General features: G+C 52.9%; 1 protein-coding gene and 1 long non-coding RNA gene across 3 annotated transcripts in view; one reads left to right on the top strand and one right to left on the bottom strand.

Moving 5' to 3' along the window:
- The window catches only part of TTLL1 (tubulin tyrosine ligase-like family member 1), a 22,913-nt gene extending 12,746 nt beyond the window's left edge, over positions 1 to 10,167 (top strand). The window contains exons 6-8 of one of the 2 annotated variants that reach the window (XM_011945141.1): positions 1,201 to 1,287; positions 2,635 to 2,798; positions 9,902 to 10,167. In XM_011945141.1, coding sequence (XP_011800531.1) covers positions 1,201 to 1,287; positions 2,635 to 2,798; positions 9,902 to 10,031 — 381 coding nt within the window. In that variant the 3' untranslated portion in view covers positions 10,032 to 10,167. The remainder of the gene's footprint in view (positions 1 to 1,200; positions 1,288 to 2,634; positions 2,799 to 9,901) is intronic. The other variant, XM_011945142.1, reaches the window with a different exon arrangement.
- Positions 721 to 11,312, bottom strand: LOC105514034. Its single transcript, XR_001002118.1, has 3 exons — positions 9,561 to 11,312; positions 8,240 to 8,331; positions 721 to 1,032 (listed from the first exon to the last, which is right to left on the bottom strand). It is a non-coding gene; the product is annotated as an uncharacterized LOC105514034 (long non-coding RNA).
- Between the last annotated feature and the right edge of the window lie 6,005 nt (positions 11,313 to 17,317).

Below are 17,317 nucleotides of genomic sequence, written 5' to 3'. Positions count from 1 at the left end.
TTACAGTTTTCACTGTGCCTTTTTTTTTTTTTTTTTGTGAGGCAGAGTCTCACAGGCTGGAGTGCAGTGGTGACATGTTGGCTCACTGCAAGCTCCGCCTCCCAGGTACAAGCCATTCTCCTGTCTCAGCCTCCCAAGTAGCTGGGATTACAGGCATACGCCACCATGCACCACTAATTTTTTGTATTTTTAGTAGAGACGGGGTTTCACCATGTTGGCCAGGCTGGTCTCGAGCTCCCAACCTCAGGTGATCCACCTGCCTCAGCCTCCCAAAGTGCTAAGATTACAGATATCAGCCACTGCACCCAGCCAGGCTTCTTTTGTTTGTTTGTTTGTTTTAAGTGACAGGTTCTTGCTCTGTCACCCAGGCTGGAGTGTAGTGGCGCGTTCATGGCTCACTGCACTCCACCACTCCTCATGGCACTCTTCTTCCTCCCAGCCTCCAGCCGTCCCGAGTAGCTGGGACTGCAGGCACATACCACCACACCCAGCTAAATGTTTTATTTCTTGTAGAGGCAGGGGTCTCACTGTGTTGCCCAGGCTGGTCTCAGACTCCTGGGCTCAAGTGATCCTCCCACCTTGCCCTTCCAGAGTGCTGGGATTACGGGCATGAGCCACCGCACCCGGCCTCAGATGATGTTATTTATGTATCTGGAGAACAGTTAATCTAAGGTGTATCTAAGTGAAACGGAATTAAAAATTACAAAGGAAATTCAAAAATTTGTATGTAAATGGATTTACTTTTGTCACTGGGAACAGAGGTTAATAGTCTGGCACCCGGATCCCTAAGGGCCTGGGAAGGGGTGACGGGCAGCCTAGGGGACAGTTTGTGTTTGTCTGTGATAAGCCTGCACGGACTTTCACTGCAGGGTCTGGGCTTGGAGCTGGACCCCCGTCCACTCTGATGCCAGTCTCACGCCAGCAGCGGGGTTGGGTGCTAGTTAAGCCTCTGATGAGTGAGATGCAGAGATGCCCATTACGGTTCCATCAGTTCCCTCTATCAGGCTGAGGAAAGTGTCCAATATCTGAGCTCTGCGGGAGGAAGAGGGAGAGGAGGGAAGGAAGCGTTTGTGGTGGAGGGTGGGAACCCTTGCTGTGGGAGGTCGGGACCGGGGGGTGATCCTGCCTGTTTCTGAGGTGTTGGTCTCGGCTGCGCCCTTCGATGCCGGCCATGTCACCCACTGGCCACTCTCTCTCCAGCCGGTGATGAACAATGACAAACACTGCTTCGAATGCTATGGTTATGACATCATCATTGACGACAAGCTGAAGCCCTGGCTGATCGAGGTAACTATGGGAGCACCCACACCTGGTCACACCACACACAGCCCCCGACATGCTTCTGCCCTGACTCGGGCCCAGCGGTCCCCCAGGCCCTGGATGTTTCTCAGGCCAGGCAGGAAAGGAATGATGTTCAGGTTTGATGGTTTACTGATAGTTAAATTATAAGCACATTCCTGCATTGCTCCCCTCCCAGAGCCCAGCCCACGACAGGGAGCTGTGGCCCATCTCACGTGAACTTGGTGGTGATGACGCCTCCAGGGTGCCTCTAGGCTAGTCCATCCTCCCTCAGTCCTGCACCCTGTCCCCCGGGCCCTCCCCTGTCCTCATGGGTGACAGTGTTCCCGTCTAGGAAAGCAGCTCACAACCTCGGCAGCCCTTGGCCAGCAGGAGCACTGTCCTGAGGGAAGGAACGCCTCTGCTGTTCTTCGGCGTCTATGAACGTCGAGTTTGGAAGTGGATTCCTCTGCCAAGATCAGTGGGTGGAGAGGATGTCGTGGTGGCTGTCTGTTTAGCACTGCCTCCTGACACCAAGCCTGGCTGGGGCGACCTCAGCCACAGTGGGCGCCGGCGCACTTATCAGAGGCCCCAGCTTCAAACGCACCTTGCCCAACTGTTGCCCTGGAGCCAGGAGGAGAAGCTTCAGGCCTCCGAGGGGACGTAAGAACTCCGGCTCTATTGGTTATTGGTTCATCTCCCCGCACGCCCTCCCAACCAAGTTCATTTGCCAGTGCACGGCTCGGGCCCTTCATCTCGGTCACATTTTGAGCCGGGATACCCGAGTCCACCATAGCAGGTTGTAGGGAGTGGTTCTCTGTGGTAGAGTCATGGGAACCCCTGCAGGAAGCTGCCGGAAGAGCCAAGTGAGCTGGTTCCATCGTGGCATTTTCCAGGCAACTCCTTATGCCGCCACAGCTGGGTGTGTGAGCGGGGAATAGGTCGCCAGTGTTCATACTTTCTTGTCCTCCATGTTAAACAGTATAACTTGAGGCCGGGTGCGGTGGTCCCTCCTGTAATCCCAGCACTTTGGGAGGCTGAGGCGGGTGGATCACCTGAGGTTGGGAATTCAAGACCAGCCTGGCCAACATGGCAAAATGCCGCCTCTACTAAAAATAAAATTGCCCAGGTGTGGTGGTGCGCACCTGTAATCCCAGCTACCGGAGAGACTGAGGCAGGAGAATTGCTTGAACTTGGGAGGCTGAGGTTGCAGTGAGCTGAGATCGTGCCGTCTCAAAAAAAGAAAAAAAAACTTGACTAAAGCGTGCAGCAGCCAGCATCTCCTTCTGCAGTGCACGTTTTCATTCCAAAAGAGCAGGGGACACAGCTGAGGAACGTGGGTCTTTCGTCTCACAGGTGAACGCGTCCCCGTCTCTCACGTCCAGCACTGCCAACGATCGAATCCTCAAGTATAACCTGATTAATGACACCCTCAACATCGCCGTCCCAAACGGCGAAATCCCAGACTGCAAATGGAACAAGTCACCCCCAAAGGAAGTCCTCGGCAATTACGAGATTCTGTAAGTGTGTGCGACTGTGCGCTTGTTCTTCTGTATTTCCGAATGGCATGTGCCATAGCCCAGCTCGGATTTCTGGGCATATGTGGATTCCCCTTATTTGGGCAGAGCGTTTCATTTACTAATGACATTATAGGATAGACTGTGTTGTAGCAGAAAAGCAATTTGTTTATTTATTTTACTATTATTATTATTTTGAGAGGAATTCTCACTCTGTCGCCAAGGCTGGATTGCAGTGGCACAATCTCGGCTCACTGCAACCTCCGCCTCCTAGGTTCAAGCAGTTCTCCTGCCTCAGCCTCCCTAGTAGCTGGGATTATAGGCATGTGTTACCACTCCTGGCTAATTTTTGTAGTTTTAGTAGAGACAGGGTTTCACCATGTTGGCCAGGCTGGTCTTGAACTCCTGACCTCAAGTGATCCTCCCACCTCGGCCTCCCAAAGTGCTGAGATTACAAGCGTGAGCCATTGCACACAGCCCAGAAAAGCAGTTTGGGTGCTAAACTTGATCATTGTGGATTCTCCTGCTTATGACATACGTGTGGTGCACTGATCATGTGCCAGGCCCCCATTGGCTGCCGGGATAGCTAGAGCAGGCTGGATGGAGTGCCTGTTTCTCACAGGTCACTGGGGCTCATTCCCTGGCTTTGCCACATAGAGCTGGGTGACAGGGAGGAACTCAGTGCAACTGTTTGAGCCTCAGTTTGTCCACCTTTAAATAGGTATAATAAGCCGGATGCAGTGGCTCACGCCTGTAATCCCAGCATTTTGGGAGGCCGAGGCAGGCAGATCACCTGAGGTCAGGAGTTCAAGACCAGGCTGGCCAATATGGTGAAACCCCATCTCTACAAAAAAAAAAAGGGTATAATAAGATCTATCTTACAGAGTGGCAGAGTGGGAAGGGAATAGCTAACTTTCGAGGGCTTGTCATGTGTCAGAAACTGTGCGGAATGCTTTACACACAGTATCAATTCCTTTCCCCAATAATATTTTGAAGTAGGTAAGACTATTAGCTCCATTTTACGGCTGTGAAAACAAAGGCTTAGGGCGGTTCCATGGCATACTTGTAGTGACGAAAGTGGGAACAAAGTGAGAGCCCATCAGGAGTGTGGTGGCTGAACACAGTAGGGTTCATTCATTCTGTGGTCTATTAGGTGGGCTTTAAAAAGATTGAACTGGCTGGCTGCGGTGGCTCACACCCAGCACTTTGGGAGGCCGAAGCGGGCAGATCACGAGGTCAGGAGTTCAAGACCAGCCTGATCAACATGGTGAAACCCTGTCTCTACTAAAAATACAAAAATTAGCTGGGCATGGTGGTGCGCACCTGTAATCTGAGCTACTCAGGAGGCTGAGGCAGCAGAATTGCTTGAACCCGGGAGGCGGAGGTTGCAGTGAGCCCACATTGCACCCCTGCACTCCAGCCTGAGCAACAGAGTGAGACTGTCTCAAAAACAAAAGCAAAAACCAAAAAAAGATTGACCCAGAGCTACACTGTGGGGCTTGGGAGGTTGCCTGGGAAAAACACACTGCAGAAAAGGGTGTATAGTTTATTCCCTGTAAAACATTGGCCTCAGAGTCCCCTGTGTGTACATACAGTGACGTGTGCAGTGGCTTACATGTGAATGCATGAGCGGGAAAACGTGGAAGGACACACATCCTGTTGTTGGCATCGATACTGCGGTCGAGTGGGTGTGGAGGGAGCCAGAAAAGAGAGAAACAGACGGCAGTAAAAGGCGGAGGAGTAGGTGTGTTAGGATCACAGTTACATGCTTCTGTCAAAGCAAAACTGTGCGTTTCATTTAAATTTTTAAAAAACAAAGGAAGAAATATTTAGTGAAATTTACACACACACATAAGAGACTTCAGGCTTGCAGCTGGTAGGCGCTGCTGGTGGGAGGATTTGAACACCGGCCCAGGACTCTGGAGCCCACGCTCAGCTGCCTCCTGCCCCTGCTGTGGGTGATGTGTGGTGTGGATGTGCATGTCCCAGCTCATTGTCTGGGACAGGAGGAGCAGGTGGAAGGGGAGTTTAGATGGAAGTATGCTGGGCTTGCCGGCAACCTCGGGGCCTCTACAGGGTGGTGGCTGTGAACTTCAGGGGCAAGCAGTCAGTGTGTGTGGTTAGCTGTTCTCTCGCTCCATGGTCAGCTGCCCAGGCTAGGTACAGAGAAGGCAGAGGGTTGGGAGGGACCAGGGTTGGGAGCCTGTGATGGCAAGAGAGAGGGCAGCGGGGACAGGGAGAAGGCGGGGGTGGGTGGCAGTCCCGCAGGGAGGAGGGTTGTTGGAGTCGGGCACTAGGGAAGTGGGCTGGGAGAAGGGACAGTGGTCAGGGAGGGAGCCTTGGAGATAATGTGAGGGGTGGTGAGGCTTGGGGACTCCCTGGGGATGGGACTGAGATGGAGTAGAGGATGGGGTCGCCAGAGGTCAGGGAGTTGGGGGTTTCATCTGTTTGGTCATTGCCATCACCTGCCACCATGAACTAGGAGCCTGGCTCTCCAAGGGGTCTGGGGTGACCTGGAGGACTGGAGGTGACTGTGCGAGGAGGGAGGTAACTGTGGTGACCAGGCCTGGAAAGAGCTGGGGGTTTTAGAGAGGAGGCCCCCTCCAACCGGGAGTACGATGGGTGGAAGAGAAAGCAGCCTCCATACCAGGAGCTGCAGGGGAAGCAGCTCTCCCAGGAGACTCAGGAGCCCGTTAGAACAGGAAAGGGAAGCGGAGATTGAAGGACAAGCAGAGGGCAATGGCGGGTGCGACGATGGGCAGAGAGTTCTGGAGCCCACAGAGGGCAATTCTGGGGATGGGGTCAGACTGGGATTGGCAGCCTGGGAGGTGAAGGGTAACATCAGGGTTGGGGACAGCAACTGCAGTGGTGGCCTTAGGGGTGGGTCCTGATAGCCTCTGTGCTGGAGGACCAAGGGGGTCTGTGAGGGTGCACAGGGGTGGGGACCATTGCGGGGAGACTTGTCAGTAGCATGAGGACCTTGGGGGGTTCTCTTCAGTCCAGCTGAGTGAGGGTGGTGGGGAGGCTGGCTTGTTGGGAGTGTGTGGAGCCTGTGCCCTGTCCAGCCCGTGGCCTTCTTGAGGGAGAGGGCCAGACTTACCATCTCCAGGCTAAGAAGCAGAGGCCAGGCCAGGCATGGTGGCTCATACCTGTAATCCCAGCACTTTGGGAGGCTAAGGCAGGTGGATCACCTGAGGTCATGAGTTCAAGACCAGCCCAGCCAACATGGTAAAACCCTGTCTCTACTGCAAATACAAAAATTAGCTAGGTGTGGTGGTGGGCACCTGTAATCCCAGCTACTTGGGAGGCTGAGGGCAGGAGAATGGCTTGAACCTGGGAGGTGGAGGTTGCAGTGAGCTGACATCGTGCCACTGCACTCCAGCCTGGGCAACAGAGCAAAACTCTGCCTTAAAAAAAAAAAAAAAAAGAAAAAGAAAAAACAAAAAAACAGAAAAGAAGAAGCAGAGGCCAGCGCCTCACTGCTTTTAGTTGAAGAGACAATAAGGTGACCTCCCTCCCTGATCCAGCCGTCCTCTCCCGGCTCCTGAGGGGTAATGGAAGGCTTTTGTGTGGAGCTGATGGCTTCTAAACGCTTCCAGTCGGGGCTTGCTTCCCCTAGGCATTCAGATGATCAAAGAACCTCAGCTCCATTTTCAGGTGCAGCCACCTGCAGCAGTAGCAGTTGGTGCTGACTGCCAGGGCCACGTCATCTGAGCGGTGCCGCCCGTCCATGCCAGGTGCTCTGTGTGCCCACAGCAACCCCTCAGAGCCCAGCAGCATCTAGTGGAGGACACTGGCTGCATGAGGTCACTCCCAGCACTTTGGGAGGCCAAGGCAGGCAGGAGGCAGCTGACGTGCCCCAGGACACGCCATTGGCTGTGGCCCCACGAGGCCTGGCACTTTGCATCTGCCACCTCCAGGACCTTGTTCTGAAGTTGCTGGCTGTACTTTTACAGCCTTTAAAAAACCCTAATAGTGACTAGATTCTTTCTGTGAAAACCCAGAAGAAAAGCCTGCTAGAACAGGAACTTCGAAGAACTATCTTGGCTCTGATTCTCATCTGCGTTGGCTCAGTAGGTGGCCAGACCACCCCTGGGAACAGCACATCCCGGTGCCAGCTGCTTGCCAAATGCTCCTTTCTGTTTGTTTTGTTTTTTGAGCCGCACAGATCAGCACAAGTGCTCCGTGAAACTGGTCACCATATGTGGTCCTTTTCTCCATTCATTCAGTACGTTCCTATCCACCAGACCTTGAGCAAGCTGCTGGGGGCAGCCACGAACGAGACAGGCGGTCACTGCAGCCCCCTGGCCACTGAGGCAAACACGGAGGGGCAGTGGAGTGATGACATTTATGAATGTGGAGTCCCCAGTGGGTCGGGGTATCTGATCCTGTGGAGACGGACCTGGGAGGCATCCTGGAGGACCCCCCACCCAGGCAGATTCCAGAGTTCCGGGGGTGTCCTGTCTGGCTGCCTTGTGTCATAGGGACTGTGGCTGTGTCTCTCCTTCAAGAGCCAGGGAGGAAGCAAACCCGTGTCACTGTCCTGACAGCCCCACCCTGGTGCAGAGCCTGGATGCCTGTGGTGTCTGCTTCACAGACAGAAGTCAGAAAATGCGGCCAGGCGCGCTGGCTCATGCCTGTAATCCCAGCGCTTTGGGAGACCGAGGCAGGCAGATTGCTTGAGCTCAGGGGTTCGAGACCAGCCTGGCAACGTGATGAAGCCCCATCTCTACCAAAAATACAAAAAATTAGCCGGGCATGGTGGCATGTGCCTGTAATCCCAGCTACTTGGGAGGCCGAGGCATGAGAATCTCTTGAACCCAGGAGGCAGAGGTTGCAGTGAGCCGAGATTGCACCACCACACTCCAGTCTACATGACCATTTCAAAAAAACGTAGTCAGAAAATGCTTTCTTCACTCCTGCTCTTTCAGTCCCAGTTTGCCACCAGAAGCACAGTGTAGAAAATGCATTCTTTAACCTCAGAAGTTTCTCTTTTTTTTTTCTTTTTTTTTTTGAGACGGAGTCTCGCTCTGTTGCCAGGCAGGGGTGCAGTGGCGTGACCTCGGCTCACTGCAACCTCCGCCTCCCTGGTTCAAGCGATTCCCTTGCCTCAGCCTGCCAAGTAGCTGGGATTACGGGCATGCGCCACCACGCCCAGCTAATTTTTGTATTTTTAGTAGAGACGGGGTTTCACCATGTTGGCCAGGATGGTCTCGATCTCCTGACCTCGTGATCCGCCCGTCTCAGCCTCCCAAAGTGCTGGGATTACAGGCTTGAGCCATCGCGCCCGGCCTACAACTTCAAAAGTTTCTAACCAATACTACATTCAACCTGCAGACTCTGGTTTTGGTAATAAGCTTATCATAGAAATCTACCTTTTTCCAGAAGTCCACAAGATTAGCACTCAGGATCTGGGTACCTTTTGTTTTTACATAAATGCCTACATACAACCGAAGGGCCTGGTCAGGATGGCTGGCACAGCACACCGACAGATGTGCTTTTACCGGAGCAGAGAAGCTTTCCACACTCCTTAGCTCTGTGGGACAAAAAGCTCCGAATTAGGAATCAGAAGCCCTAGAGGTCTTTGGGAGGCCGAGGCGGGCGGATCACCTAAGGTTGGGAGTTTGAGACCAGCCTGACCAACATGGAGAAACCCCATCTCTACTAAAAATACAAAATTAGCTGGATGTGGTGGCACATGCCTGTCATCCCAGCTACTCGGGAGGCTGAGGCAGGAGAATCGTTTGAATCCAGGAGGCAGAGGTTGCCGTGAGCCGAGATCGCGCCATTGTACTCCAGCTTGGGCAATAAGAGCGAAACTCTGTCTCAAAAAAAAAATATATATATATATATATATATAAAGAAGTCCTGGAGGTTAATCCTACCTCTGCCACAGACCGGCTGTAGGACCCTAGGCCCTGAGCAAACCTCTAGAACCCCAGTTTCCCCCCATAGGAAGCAAGTCCTGATGCTGCCGCCCGAGTTGGGAGGGTAATGTGAGTCACCGTGGAGGGGCGGCCCCATTCCCCGGAGCCTGCTCCCTGCCGCCGCCTGCAATAGGTGCCGGCAGCAATGACCATGCTCCAGGACCCCGTGAGAGAAGGGCCCTGCCACTGTGGGAAAGACCCAGGACTTGCCCATTGCTGTGACCGCCCCGAATGGGGAGCTGCAGCTGCCGTCCACCTCTTCCAGACAAAAGCTCAGGCTGTTTCCTGCACTGTTGCCTTCTTAGCGCATGCAGCCTAAGGATGCATGAACTTTAATTGGGAAACAGGCAGTTAAAGAAAATGGGGGCCGGGCACAATGGCTCACACTTGTCATCCCAGCCCTTTGGGAGGCCGAGGCGGGCAGATCACCTGAGGTCAGGAGTTCGAGACCAGCTTGGCCAACATGGGGAAACCCCGTCTCTACTAAATATACAAAATTAGCTGGATGTGGTGGCACATGCCTGTCATCCCAGCTACTCGGGAGGCTGAGGCAGGAGAATCGTTTGAATCCAGGAGGCAGACGTTGTAGTGAGCCGAGATCGAGCAAAACTCCATCTCAAAAAAAAAAAAAAAAAAGGAAAATGGGGAGGGGTGGCGTGGGTCACACTGGCAGTGTGTGCTGTAGGCCTCTCTAGCTGAGTATGCACTGTGGGCCTCTCTGCCCTGGCCTCCCCTGGCCGGTGCTCATGTGCTGCTGCCATCTGGAATGGAGTTAGTGCCCCCAGCCTGCAGGTGCTTTGTGTGAAGCATTTCCAGCCAGGCAGTCTCACCTCTCTACCCCGGCCTGGTTCCGTGTCACCTCATTCATGTTGCCTTTGGAGTCCTTGCCAGATTTGACCTGGTGACCTGTATAGAATGTCAGCTTCCGTGGAGAGAGCACTGTCCATAATAACAACTTAAAAGGTTATACACATAGGCACGGTGGCCCTGGGGAGCGTTTGCCGGGCTGCGAAAGCCACCAGGCGGGCTGGAGCCAGGTGGGAGGTGGGCGGGAGTTGGCAGGAGCCAGGGGGCCCCCCCAGGTCGCTTCTCTGGGTGATGTTGCCTTTGGCACACAGCAGCCTGGTCTGTTGCCTTTGAAAGAGAGCCTGCCGTGATCCTGGCTCTTTCTGTCTCCAGGTATGATGAAGAACTGGCCCAGGGCGATGGGGCTGACCGGGAGCTGAGAAGTCGTCAGGGCCAGTCTCTGGGGCCCAGAGCAGGCCGATCCAGAGACTCGGGGAGAGCCGTCCTTACCACCTGGAAGTGACTCCCACCCAGACCTTATCAAAACTACTCACTCTACCTGGGCCCCTGCTGAAGCCCTATTTTGAAATTTCCCTTTTCTAGAGCTTTTTTCCTTTCCTAAGCCCTGTAAATAAATGAAGGCACTTCTTTGGAAGGTTCTGTAGTCTGTGTGACTATTGCAAAAGGTACAAATTCATGCGGATGTATAAAACTCGCTTTTTTTGTTTTTTAATTTTTAACCTAAGCAGAATTTTCGTATTAAAAACTCACTTTTTTGACAGAAAGTAACAGCTTCAGCATGTAATTTAATGTGTCACAGGGTTTTAACATTAAAAAAACTTTACACTAAATTAAAAACAAAACATCTTATAGACTAGTCCTGCCATGAGAGAGGAATGTATTTAACTGACAGCTCTTTTAGTTCCATTTCTTTTTCCTTGACTGTGATTTTTTTTTTTTTTTCCTGAGACAGTTTTGCTCTGTCGCCCAGGCTGGAGTGCACTGGCACAATCTCGGCTCACTGCAACCTCTGCCTCCTGGGTACTAATTCTCCCACCTCAGGCTCCCATGTAGCTGGGATTACAGGCACTCGCCACCATACCCGGCTAATTTTTGTATTTTTAGTAGAGACGGGCTTTCACCATGTTGGGCAGGCTGGTCTCAAACTCCTGACCTCAGGTGATCTGCCCACCTCAGCCTCCCAAAGTGCTGGGATTACAGATGTGAGCCACCGTGTCCGGCTTACTTGACTGTGATTTTGAAGAAAACAGGCAACTAGAAATATTCCTCGGTAATTTATCTTTACAAAGGCCTTTGTCTAGGTGATCCCAGGAAGACCTGTATTCTTTTCTTTTTTCTTTTCGGACAGGATCTCGCCCTGTCACCCAGGCTGGAGTGCTGTGGTGCAATCATGGCTCACTGCAGCCTCAACTTCCTGGGCTCAAGTGATCCACCCAGCTCAGCCTCCCGAGTAGCTGGGACCACAGGCACACACCACCACCCCCAGCTAATTTTTAACATTTTTTTTGTAGAGACAGAGTTTCACCATGTTGGCCAGGCTGGTTTCGAACTCTTGGGCTCAAGCAATCCTCCTGCCTAAGCCTCCCAAAGTGTTGGGATTACAGGCGTGAGCCACCACACCTGGCTTCATAAAGATCTGTTTCTGCCACTTAAGGTCGTGGATGAGTCTGTAGTAAATTGAAGCAGATGAGTGCAGCCAGGTCCGGCTGTCCCTTTTATGACATCAGCAGCTGGGTTTGCTGCAGGGAAGCGCGTGGGCAACCAGGAGCTGTAAGAGGAGCAATGGCTGCGAGACAGCCTGCACAAGCAGTCTTCCGGTAGCCCAGTGACTTACAGGGGTGTATGGAGAGGACCTGAGTCGGCGGGTAGACGGACAGATGCATCTGAGTAATAACACACGAGTTACAGTGCTGTTTCTTTCTTTCTTTTTTTTTTTTTTGAGGTGGAGTTTCACTCTTGACACCCAGGCTGTAGTGTAATGGCAAGATCTAGGCTCACTGCAACCTCCACCTCCTGGGTTCACAGGATTCTCCTGTCTCAGCCTCCCGAGTAGCTGGGATTACAGGTGCCCGCCACCACACCCAACTAATTTTTGTATTTTTAGTGGAGACAGGATTTTACCATGTTGGCCAGGCGGGTCCCAAACTCCTGACCTCAGGTGATCCTCCTGCCTTGGTCTCCCGAAGTGCTGAAATTACAGGCGTGAGCCACCACGCCCGGCCAGGAAGGGCCTTTTACTCACGGTCGTATTAACGTGTATTTGCTGAAGCTTCACTCGCTGTCTTGAGTTTATCTTTAAAACTTGCCACCTGTTTTTGTTGCGATGCTAGTAACAGGAGTTTGTTCTCCCAAATGGCACCAAGGGTATATGTCCTTCCGATAAGGGTCTTCCCTAACCCTTGCCCAAGCTCTCTCAGTACCCGTGCATGGACGTGTGTTAAGTGTACATGCCATATTGTGTGTGTATATTTTACATATATCTATTGACGTTTCACTGCCAATTAGGGAAAAATAGATCTTTTCAACACATATGGTGGAATAGAAAGTGAGAGAAACATAATACAAATGGTACTTGGCTAGACTCCAAATAAACTGCAATTGGTGGACTTTTCAGCCGCTCTGTCTTCATGATCTTATTGGTATGTGCGTTGTGTGTGTTCCCTGGTGTTAAAGTTTTGTTTTGTTTTGTTTTTTGAGACTGAGTCTCGCTCTGTCGCCCAGCAGGCTGGAATGCAGTGGCGCGACCTCAGCTCACTGCAACCTCTGCCTCTCGGGTTCGAGCGATTCTTGTGCCTTAGCCTCCCAAGTAGCTGGGATTACAGATATATACCACCATTACTGGCTAATTTTTGTATTTTTTGTAGAGATAGGGCTTCACCATGTTGGCCAGGCTGGTCTTGAACTCTTAACCTTAGGTGATTCGCCTGCCTCAGCCTCCCAGAATGCTGGGAATACAGGTGTGAGCCAATGTGCCCAGCCGTGGCATTTAGTTTTAATGTGTTTGCTGTTGATAGCGGGTGTGGGATGGAGCCCCTGAGTCAGACTTGGCCTTGTGGCCTGGCTCTGCTGTTTATCAGCTGTTTCCCAAGCCTGTCCCCAGGGTCATTGCGCCTTTGTTTCCCACTGTATAAAATGGGGAGTTCTGTGGCCAGGCGCAGTGGCTCACGGCTGTAATCCCAGCACTTTGGGAGGCTGAGGAGGGTGGATCACCTGAGGTCAGGAGTTCGAGACCAGCCTGGCCAACATGGTGAAACCTCTTCTCTACTAAAAATACAAAAATTAGCCTGGAGGCTGAGGCAGGAGAATCTCTTGAACCCAGGAGGCAGAGGTTGCAGTGGGCCGAGATTGTGCCAAGCCTGGGCAATAAAAGCGAAACTCCGTCAAAAAAAAAAAAAGGCCAGGGGGAGTTCTGTTTGCCTCAGAAACAGCCAATGCCACCCCACAGGGACCCTGCCCGCCTGCCTCATGTGAGCCCTCTTACTGCCCAGGAGGGGGCGTCCTCTGTGTGATTGGCGGCTCCACCTCGGCTCCTACACACAGAGGTGAAAGACACCCTGTTAACCGTTCCCAGCTCTTCCACCGGGTTCTCAGTTACATTGTTTTGTTTTTGCCTCTCTCTGGAAGAAGGGTGGAGTCCCTGCTTGGGAACGTTGGCCTCTGAGGCTCCCGGGCCACGTAGTCCTAATGCAGGAGTCACACCAAGTGGTTAGTTTGCTGGTGACCCAGTTGCTAGGTGAGGGTGAGGCTGTGCTAAGTGGATTTATGTCATATAGTGACTGTCTCATTAGTGATGTCATGTTCTGGGCAGATGTTTCCTCTGAGCACTTCCAGGACACGGGTGGGAAGGGTGCGGTGTTGGCAGCCGGCCTCAGGAGGCTGTCGGGCCAGGAACAGCCCCACTCAGTGCTAGGCTGGGACCGAGCAGTGAGCCCTGCTGGGAGCTGTCCAGCAGCCGTTGCTGTTTTCTTCTCAGCCCCCACCCACTTGTTGGGGTGGGTCCCAGGCCAGAAGGTTGCATCCTGTCGTTTTCACCAAGTTTGATGGGCTTGGTTCTTCCCAATATAAACCCATCCTCGACTGGGCACAGTGGCTCACGCCTGTAGTCCCAGCACTTTGGGAGGGTGAGGTGAGTGGATCACCTGAGGTCAGGAGTTTGAGACCAGCCTGGCCAGGATGATGAAACCCCATCTCTACTAAAAATACAAAAATTAGCCAGGCATGATGGTGGGCACCTATTGACCCACCTACGTGGGAGGCTGAGACAGAAGAATCACTTGAACCCAGGAGGCGGAGGTTGCGGTGAGCCCAGGTCGCACCACTGCACTCCAGCCTGGACAATGGAGCAAGACTCCATCTCAAACAAAACAAAACAAAAAACAAAACAAAACCACCATCCTTCACCTCCTTTGCGCACGGGCTGCTCCCCGAGTACTAGTGAGGGCCTGGTGACAAACTTCTCACTGTCTCCCTTTCCTCCTCTGCCTCCCACCTGGACTCCCGGGGAGACCCCACCAGTCTGGGCCCGCATCTGGTTGCGCTCCACTAGCTGCTGGGACTTTCCTCACAGGGGCCATTTCCCCTCCACACAGTGGTTCTTCAGGGCACTCCATAAAGCCTCCTATGCTTGCCACCCATTGGCCTGTTGGCTCACACTGCCACATACCAAATCCACCAGCGCCAAACACACACAACTCCTCTCTGAGTCCCCCCAGGGGCCAGCGCACTCTCCACCCTCCCTTCTGGAGCCATTCCCAACTGTGCTGCGGCTGCCTGGCCCACTCCCCGCAGCAGCCCTGCAGCCCCTGTGGTCTGGGGAGGCCAAGGTCTCCTGCAGGGCCCTGCCTGCCGGTAACGCACAGCGTCTGTAGCTGCTCAGCAACCGGGCACCCTCAGGCTGTTTGTGTGTCACCTAATGTGAACTGTACCCCAGCGGAGGGCCCTGGGGCACGTGAGGACCCTTTCTGAGCAGGCGGAAGCATATCCACCTTTGATTCCAGTCCCTCATTGTAGAAGATGAGGGATTTTGATCTTCACTGATTTGCCCAGCCTGAACCATATTAGATCTCACACCCTGTGAACAATGGCAGCCTCCTGCTTTTGTCCTGAGAAGCATTAGGAGCGCTCCTCCAGTGACAGACGCAAACCCACCTCATTCATGCTCCTGCCCAGCCGCTGGTGCTCTGTCAGCAGGAACAAGTCTACGGGTCCACGGCATTCCTTCAGGCCAAGGCCCACCCTGCCTGCCACTTGGCCAACTTTCCCCCCGACCCCTGGTTTAACTCACCTGCTCTCCCCTCCCCACCCCTCCCTTCCCTTCCCTCCTTTCTTTTCTTTTCTTTTTGAGATGGAGTCTCACTCTGTTGCCCAGGCTAGTGGCGCGATCTTGGCTCACAGCAATCTTTGCCTCCTGGGTTCAAGTGATTGTCACGCCTCAACCTCCCAAGTAGCTGGGATTACAGGCATGTGCCACCATGCCCCGCCGGTTTTGTTTTGTTTTGAGATGGAGTCTCGCTCTGTCACCTAGGCTGGAGTGCAGTGGCGTGATCTTAGCTCACTACAAGCTCCGCCTCCCAGGTTCATGCCATTCTCCTGCCTCAGCCTCCTGAGTACCTGGGACTACAGGCACCTACCACCATGCCTGGCTAATTTTTTTGTGTTTTTAGCAGAGATGGGGTTTTACCATATTAGCCAGGATGGTCTCAATCTCCTGAACTCATGATCCACCCGCCTCAGCCTCCCAAAGTGCTGGGATTACAGGCGTGAGCCACTGTGCCCAACCTAGTTTTGTAGTAGAGACGGGGTTTCACCGTGTTGGCCAGGGTGTTCTTGAACTCCAGACCTCAAGTGATCTGCTGTCCTCCACCTCCCAAAGTGCTGGGATTACACGCATGAGCCACCGTGCCCAGCTTCCAGCCAAATGTTTTTGAGCGATGGCATTAGTGTTCTTAGAGATGTGCCTCTGGGGCAGATCAGAGGATGACGGAGCTGGTGAGAGGCTGGAGGGAGATCTGGCAGTGCAGACCAGAATGTGAACTCAGTCTGGGCCCTGGAGACAGGAGGAGGGGAGTTGCGCACAGGGAGCCTGCACACTGGGTGGAAGGGGACCTGCAGAGACGAGCAGTTCTCGGTGGCCCAGTAGGGGGCGTGTGTTAAACGGGGTTTGAGCCCTGAACATAGAAGGAGGTAAACTGCAAAGCTACAGTAACAAAAGTGCTTTTCAGGAGCTGTTCAGAGAGGCCAGGCTACTCATGGTTATGAATAATGCTGCCTCGAGGCCATGGCTGAATAGCAAGAACGTCACCGGGCAGCTTCTCTTCCTGCACCTTGTACTAGTTAAAATGAAATCAGAACTTTCTTTTTGTTTTTTGAGACGGAGTCTTGCTCTGTTGCCCAGGCTGGAGTGCAATGGCATCATCTTGGTTCACAGCAACTTCCACCCCCCGGGTTCCGGTGATTCTCCTGTCTCAGCCGGGATTACAGGCGCCCGCCACCACACCTGGCAAAATAATCTTTGTATTTTTAGTAGAGAGGGTTTCACCATCTTGGCCAGGCTGGTCTTGAACTCCTGACCTTGTGATCCAGCCGCGTCGGCCTCCCAAAGTGCTGGGATTACAGGCATGAGCCACCGTGCCCAGCCTGATAGCTCTTTTTTTTTGAGACAGGGTCTCGCTCTGTTGTCCAGGCTGGAGTACAGTGGTATGATCACAGCTCACTGCAGCCTTGACCTCCTGGGGTGATCCTCCCACCTCAGCCTCCCAAGTAGCTGGGATTACAGGTGCATGCCACCACACTCTGCTAATTTTTATTTTATTTTATTTTATTTTTTGAAACAGAGTCTTACTCTGTCACCCAGGCTGGAGTGCAGTGGCGCGATCTCGGCTCACTGCAACTTCTGCCTGCTGGGTTCAAGCAATTCTCCTGCCTCAGCCTCCTAAGTAGTTGGGATTACAGGCACGCGCCACCACATGTGGCTAACTTTTGTATTTTTAGTAGAGACAGGGTTTCACTATGTTGGCCAAGCTGGTCTCGAACTCCTGACCTGTCTCAGCCTCCCAAAGTGCTGGGATTACAGGCATGAGCCACCGTGCCCGGCTGCTAATTTTTTGTTTTTTGTGCAGCGACAGCATCTCACCATGTTGCCCAGGCTGGTCTTGAACTCCTGGCCTCAAGCAATTAGCCTGCCTTGACCTCCCAAAGTGCTGGGATTATAAATGTGAACCACTGCTCCCCTGAAGTGGCATCTCATTATGGTTTTGATTTGCATTTTTTGCCGACAGCTAATGATGTTGAGTATCTTTTCATATGCTTGTTGGCCATTTGTATACCTTTGTGGGAGAAACCGTTTTGATATTTATTTTTTATTTTTCTTGAGACAGGGTCTTACTCCATCACCTAGGCTGGAGGGCAGTGGCACAATCACAGCTCACTGCAGCCTCAAACTTCCAGGCTCAGCTGATCCTCCCACTTCAGCCTCCTGAGTAGCTAGAACTACAGGCATGTGCCACCACGCCCGGCTAATTTTTTTGTATTTTTTGTAGAGATGGGGTTTCGCCATGTTGCCCAGGCTGGTTTCAAACTCCTGAGTTCAGCTGGGCGCGGCGGCTCACACCTGTAATCCCAGCACTTTGGGAGCCCGAGGTAGGCAGATCGCGAGATCGAGATCATCTTGGCTAACACGGTGAAACCCCGTCTCTACTAAAAACACAAAAAATTAGCTGGGCGTGGTGGCAGGCGCCTGTAGTTCCAGCTACTCAGGAGGCTGAGGCAGGAGAATGGCGTGAACCCGGG

The sequence above is a fragment of the Colobus angolensis genome, unplaced genomic scaffold (genome assembly GCF_000951035.1).
Source record: "Colobus angolensis palliatus isolate OR3802 unplaced genomic scaffold, Cang.pa_1.0 Scaffold239, whole genome shotgun sequence".
In the NCBI taxonomy this organism is placed as follows: domain Eukaryota; kingdom Metazoa; phylum Chordata; class Mammalia; order Primates; family Cercopithecidae; genus Colobus; species Colobus angolensis.
The sequence above is the reverse complement of the archived record's forward strand: the minus strand, read 5'-3'. Positions and strand labels throughout refer to the sequence as shown.